The 6,000-nt window shown below is 41.2% G+C and overlaps 1 protein-coding gene across 3 annotated transcripts in view; it reads right to left on the bottom strand.

The window, feature by feature from the left end:
• fam189a1 (family with sequence similarity 189 member A1) overlaps nt 1-6,000 on the bottom strand; it is an 86,460-nt gene that overhangs the window by 9,501 nt on the left and 70,959 nt on the right. For all 3 annotated transcript variants that reach the window (XM_028576399.1, XM_028576385.1, XM_028576392.1), the window contains exon 6: nt 745-852. In XM_028576399.1, coding sequence (XP_028432200.1) covers nt 745-852 — 108 coding nt within the window. The remainder of the gene's footprint in view (nt 1-744; nt 853-6,000) is intronic.

Below are 6,000 nucleotides of genomic sequence, written 5' to 3' on the forward strand. Positions count from 1 at the left end.
GAGCCATGAAATAACTTTTGTTGTTGTGAAAAAACAAAGGGAGCTTGGCCATGCTAATTTCCCTTGTGACTGAAGGCATTTAGCTGTTGGTAATATTTTCATTGTTCCACATAAAATGACAAAGGAGGATCACAGTGAGGACAGTGTACCCTTGAGGAAAATAATCCAGTGAGATGTTAAACAGTTTTCTTCAAATCCAACATGTTTTTTTGCGATGCAGGAGGACACTGAGAGAGATCCTGTGACAATAGACCTTTTTCATGGCAGACATGTTGACATGTCATAGTAGAAAAAGCACAGGTGTATTCAAACCCATTAATGATGGCTGCATTCCACTTAGGAGAAGTCCTGGTATTGTGCATGCTGACTCACTGAAATAGCTTACTGGGACACTTGATGGAATGGAGCCATCGTTAAGGTTATCAATTTCAGCTGTGCTTTTCCTACTATGACAAGTCAAAATGTCTGCTGTGAAAAAGGTCCATTGACCTTCACTTTGTGTGTTTACATTCACTTTAGAATGTACCAAACAGCAGGATGATTCAACATGATTCAAAAACTCAAACATTACTCTCCACTATCTTAAAGGGAGGAAAAGGTTAGCACGTCATTCCTGAGCTGCGTGTGATTATCTAACCTGATGATATTGATCTTCAGACTAAAAAATTATTTGAATTTTGGCAGGGGGGTCACTGAAAAGAAAATGAAGTCAGCCATTGTTGTCTGTGCTTCCATCACACTCACCATCTGAAGCACATCAGTCGAGACCATCTGCATACAGCACATGGCAGTCGCTAGAGCACACACAATGGTGGAGATGACGTTAAGGGCACATACGCTGAACAGCAGCTCCTAAAGGAGAGGGGGAGGGAGATGAGGAGACTGTTAGAGGAACAAAAGGAGAGGAGGAAGAAAAATAAGAGAAATGACAAGGTTGCAGGAAAGAAGGGGAGGAAGAGAAGACAGTTAACATTATAGAAACAGCACTTACATTAACATTAAAGATGTGATATGAGAACAAAAAGAGGCGAATGTGGAAAAGAATGAGAACACACAGATAGGACAGAAGGTGACACAAACAGCGTTGTCATCACCAGTAAAGTAACCAAGTTTAGAAAAGCACAGCAGGGTGGCACTGCAGTGGGAGAACACTGCTACAAACATCCAGTTTAGTAACTGCCAGCGGAAACAATCAGGGCTAAAGTCCTGTAGTGGGCACCTGCTGTAAGAGAACCACACAGAACCAAGAAGAGTCGGCATTGTTAATATGTCTAAAATATTATAAATGAATTTAAAAGGTTAAAGACTGATAAAAAGAATTAGGATGTCTCTGCGTACATGGAGGCCTAGCAAACAAATTCAATAACAGGAAAAACGAGCATATACATAAATACATAAACACATTTACACTCAATGGCAATGCAGTGAAAAGCAAGGGGACACAAGTATTGAATCTGTCAGCAGAAATAAATGTGCATGCTGGTGAAATACTAGCCCAGCACCCTGAATCAGAGAAAAGACTTCTGACTGTAGTCCCGTTAGGCTGCCGTTTGTGCCATTTTTCTAAAATGTAGAAAATAATTATTCTAAAGTGGCTCCATTTTTAAAACCATATTGAGTTCTGTACATCCTAACAAATGAACCTATAATGATATAATAACTGCACTGTATAAATTAATTTACTGAAGAAGAGAACAGGAACAGTAATAGCACCTGCATGGTAATTGGCTCTGAGAATAGCAACTGTCTAGCATAGCACAGGTTGAGAGGAGAGAAGATGATAGCAGCTTACAGTATATTGCTGCTTCAAAATGAGAAAAAGTATAGGTAATTTATATAAAGTATGTGTAGGTCTAGGTGAGCTGCATGTTTGATTCAATCACAAACTATATGCTTCTATGTAAAGTTTTCATGGTTCATCTGTCACAATAAACTCCCGTACCGAATCACTATAACACTATTATCAGGACTATTATTATTAAACAGTGTAAGACTGTGAACAGATGAGAGGGAGGAGGAGGAGAGAAGGCAGAAAAAGGTGCCAATGTATGGCAGAGATTTTGACTATGGATGTTTTAATTCAAATATCTCAAAACAAGACGAAGTAAAACAAATTATCCAGCTCATACATCTACAACCCCAACCTATACTGTACATCCACACAGGAGAACAAAAACACAATGACATCAGCATTCACAAGTACATTCAACATGACAAATATAGAACACAGCTGCCCCAAAATGTATATGAATATGACAATTTAATTCTTTAAAGACCAGGACAAGAGAGACTTTTAGCACTGGAATGAAAACCTCACAACACCTTTTTTATTCGTTACGTACACAAGGTCATGAATGAAGCTCCACAGTTACCACACAGTGTTTTCCAGCCTGTCGCTCAGATTATTCAGGAGGCACATAATTACCAGTGACATTACAAAACCCCACTTGTATTAGGCTGTTGATAATCTGCAGAGAGGACAGCCGTCTCCCCCACTCAGGTACCTTCACTTTTTAAAGGAGGAGCAGGCAGCATTTTTTTGCCAACCACATCCCATTATTCACTTTCACATAGTTTGAAGTTTGTGATATAAAATGAATCAGCTGCCAGCCCTGCAACTTATTCAAACATGTTTGATATCCAGGAACTATTTGCCATAAATCAAGTCTGTGTAAGATGGAAGTCAAAGCAGAGCTGATGCCAGTTGGAACCAGAGGAGTTCAAGTTGTGCAGTGCCAACAATAAAATACAACTAATACAGTTCCTTGGAAGCTAACCATTTTGGAGCATGTTTTGTGTTGAAGAACTGAGCAGAAGTCTGTCTGACATTTGAAACCTGAGACATCACAACCAGTTGTTAGAGATTTGAACTGCTTTTAGCTTAGGGATAATTACAGTAGGCCTAGTGGACATAGTTAAAAGGGAGTAAAGAACTAACAAAGCTAAGTGATGTAAAACGTCCATGTGGTGCAGTGTTAAAGGTTAATATCACTGTTTTTACCCCATTTACGCCAAATTACGTTCACTATGTTACAGCTAACCTGTTTCCAAAGTGTGTCATGGTGTCATGGTCGGATTTAGTGTCTCAGATTGACATGAGGTGTGAAGTAGAGTGCGGATCGGGCCGCACTTTTCTGTCCGAGCCCGCCCCGGCCCGAACCCGACAGGCATTAAGATATTTATGTCCGAGCCTGACCTGAGCCCGACACAGTTAAAATCTAGTTTTTTTTCTCATAGGCTAATGACACATAGGCCTACGTTTGTTTGTGTGGAAAGGCCTCTTTTATTAAGCAACTGTAGGAAAGCATTCGGAAATGTCAACAGATGAGCGCATCAGCGCACACGGGGCAACAAGCGCACGTTAACACAGGCACGCACCTACATAATAAGCTTTTTTAAATTGAAACTGTTTAATGCCTTATCGCGCTGATGTGACCGAGCCCGACCCTAACCCGAACATCATTTCTAAATATCTCTCCGAACCCGGCCCGTCGGGTACAGTCGGGTCCCGATGGATCGGTTCGGGTATCCATCCTCTAGTGTGAAGACTGACACGAGTGAAGTGAAGATTTAACATTTTTACATATTAAATGTGGTTTTACAATTACAACATTACAGTGGCAGATTGTATAACAGTTTGAGCCTTACAGGGGACTTAATTGGGTTTTTACATCACTGATACTCAACTGTTGTCTCTTGAACTGTGAACATCTTGACCAAGCTGAGACAAGCTACACACATGCCTCCACTAGCTGCATGCCTCCACTAGCTTGTGTATGACAGGCTATTGGTAGCAAAGGGCAGCCCCCTGCTTTTCTCCAGCCAACATGGAGTTTCTGTTGATAGTCTCAGCTGACGTTCAAGCAGCTCTTTACAGCATCTGGCAGAAAACGCAGCATTTCCCTAAGAAAGCCCTGCAGCAGTTTCAGGGAGGCCAGTCCAGACTGTTGGCCAAGCCCTTCAGAGATTTTCTAATCTCCAATGACAGGAAGCAGCAGATGTTGTAGCTCTGTAATGCCACTTAATGCATGTAGAAAAGGAAAATCTTTTCTCACACCTCAAGTCTTGACCCTTCACAGAAGTTCATGTCAGACCTACAGAGCTTCAGTGGTCCTGTCAGAGAACACAGGATCACAACAATTATACAACATGCACAAATGATCTATTTTCCTCTTTTGTCACAGCCTGGAGATAAAGAGATTCTGCCCTGTGGTCCAGGTGGACTGTCCTCCTAGATGAACAGGTCACCCAGTGACTTTGTAATCAAAAGACATCCTAGTATTTCGTTATTGAAGGCTAATACTCAAGAGTTGAGAGTGAGACCCATCCCTTTTGACTCAGGTACACAGCTTAATCTGTCTTACAGGGCCCTGGCAGACCATCCAACCTTGCTGACAGACCAACAAAAGATACCAGCAAGACATTCTCACATCTTTCACTGACTCTGACTAACGTCTCGACATTTGCTCAGAATACAAATTGAGAATATGTCTGAGAATATGGCCATCCTTTCCAGTGGAAGGATGTCGTCAGTCTGTGGTTGGCTGTGGCTCAGTGGTAGAGCGGTTGGTGGTTCAATCCCTACCCTGCAGTCCCGTGTCGATTTGCCCCCGGAGTGTAAATGTTTGTGAATGTTTATCTGATGAGCAGGTGGCACCTTGTATGGTAGCCTCGGCCACAGTGTATGAATGTGTGTGAATAGTGAATGGTTCCTGTACTATGTAAAAGCGCTTTGAGTAGTCGTTAAGACTAGAAAAGCGCTACATAAATACAGTCCATTTATAGTCCATTTACTTTACTTGGAAGATGACGAGGCAGAGGAGAAGAAATAGCAGAAATGCAATGAATGGGGGAAATCACTGATTTTCGAGGTTGAATGACCAGTAAGATGGTTTTCTCTCACAGATTCAACAAAATCAATAACTGATTTGGGACAAGTACAGTAACCTTTGCCAAACTTTTGACAAAATCTAGTGTGTCTAGTCTGTATCTCTGCAGGGAGGGAGTGGAGGTTTATTACAGTATATGTAGTTTTCCCAAGTTGAACTGCGAGCATCTAGTAAGACAAATAATATTCATGACAGCTTTATCTGAGCTAATTTTTGATATGGTAATGCATCTGCCACACATATGTGAGTCGGTGCATTACGGTGATTTCCCCTGTGATCACAACGCACATAATGACATAATCAACCCTGCCAGGCAAAGAAATGTAACACCTCTAAAGAATGTGTTTAACAGGCCTGATCACCATGATATTTAACCTCTAGAAGATACCTTGCCTCAAGCCAAACAGGTGAGTGAGTTACACAGTAATGTTACACATCAGCCCCTTACAGGAAATTACAAATTATCTTAATATTCCTTCCCACTGATGATTTATGGCCCCAGGCAGTGTAAGGAAAATAAAAACTGGATGTAAATGAAATGTGTCTGCAAAGAGTGAAAGGCACATATTAGCAGCAGAATAGATAGTGCTGAATGCAGTTTTAAAAAAAAAAAATGTAAACAGAGAAGAACTAGTCCTGAGCTGCATCATGAGTTCATTAGGATCAGCGACAGCCTAACAGCCGTCTGAAATGGCTGAGGACTCGGGCATGACAGCGTCCTCTTTGACATAACTCAAAACATCTGACTTCTTTGGCACTTAATAAAGGTTTACGGCACCAGTTCCCATATCTCTTTTAATGAGCTATGATAAAAATGACAAATGTGCTTGATCCTTCCTCTTTTCATAAGCATGCTTCATCCTACGAAGTCTTTTATTTGGTTATCAATGTTTTATAATCAATCAGGGTCATAAAAAGCATGGATTTGATTTTTGTTCTCCAATAAAGGCACAGTAGCACATACTGTACATCATTGCTGCAGACACTCTGTGTCAAGATAATCTACCGAGATCATGCACTTGCAAACTGCAGCCAGCCCAGGCTGGATACACACTGCATACTAAGAGGTCTGCCTCTTGGGGAAAGACAAATGCTGTTGCCATTCTCCACT

Source organism: Perca flavescens, chromosome 1, assembly GCF_004354835.1.
Source record: "Perca flavescens isolate YP-PL-M2 chromosome 1, PFLA_1.0, whole genome shotgun sequence".
In the NCBI taxonomy this organism is placed as follows: domain Eukaryota; kingdom Metazoa; phylum Chordata; class Actinopteri; order Perciformes; family Percidae; genus Perca; species Perca flavescens.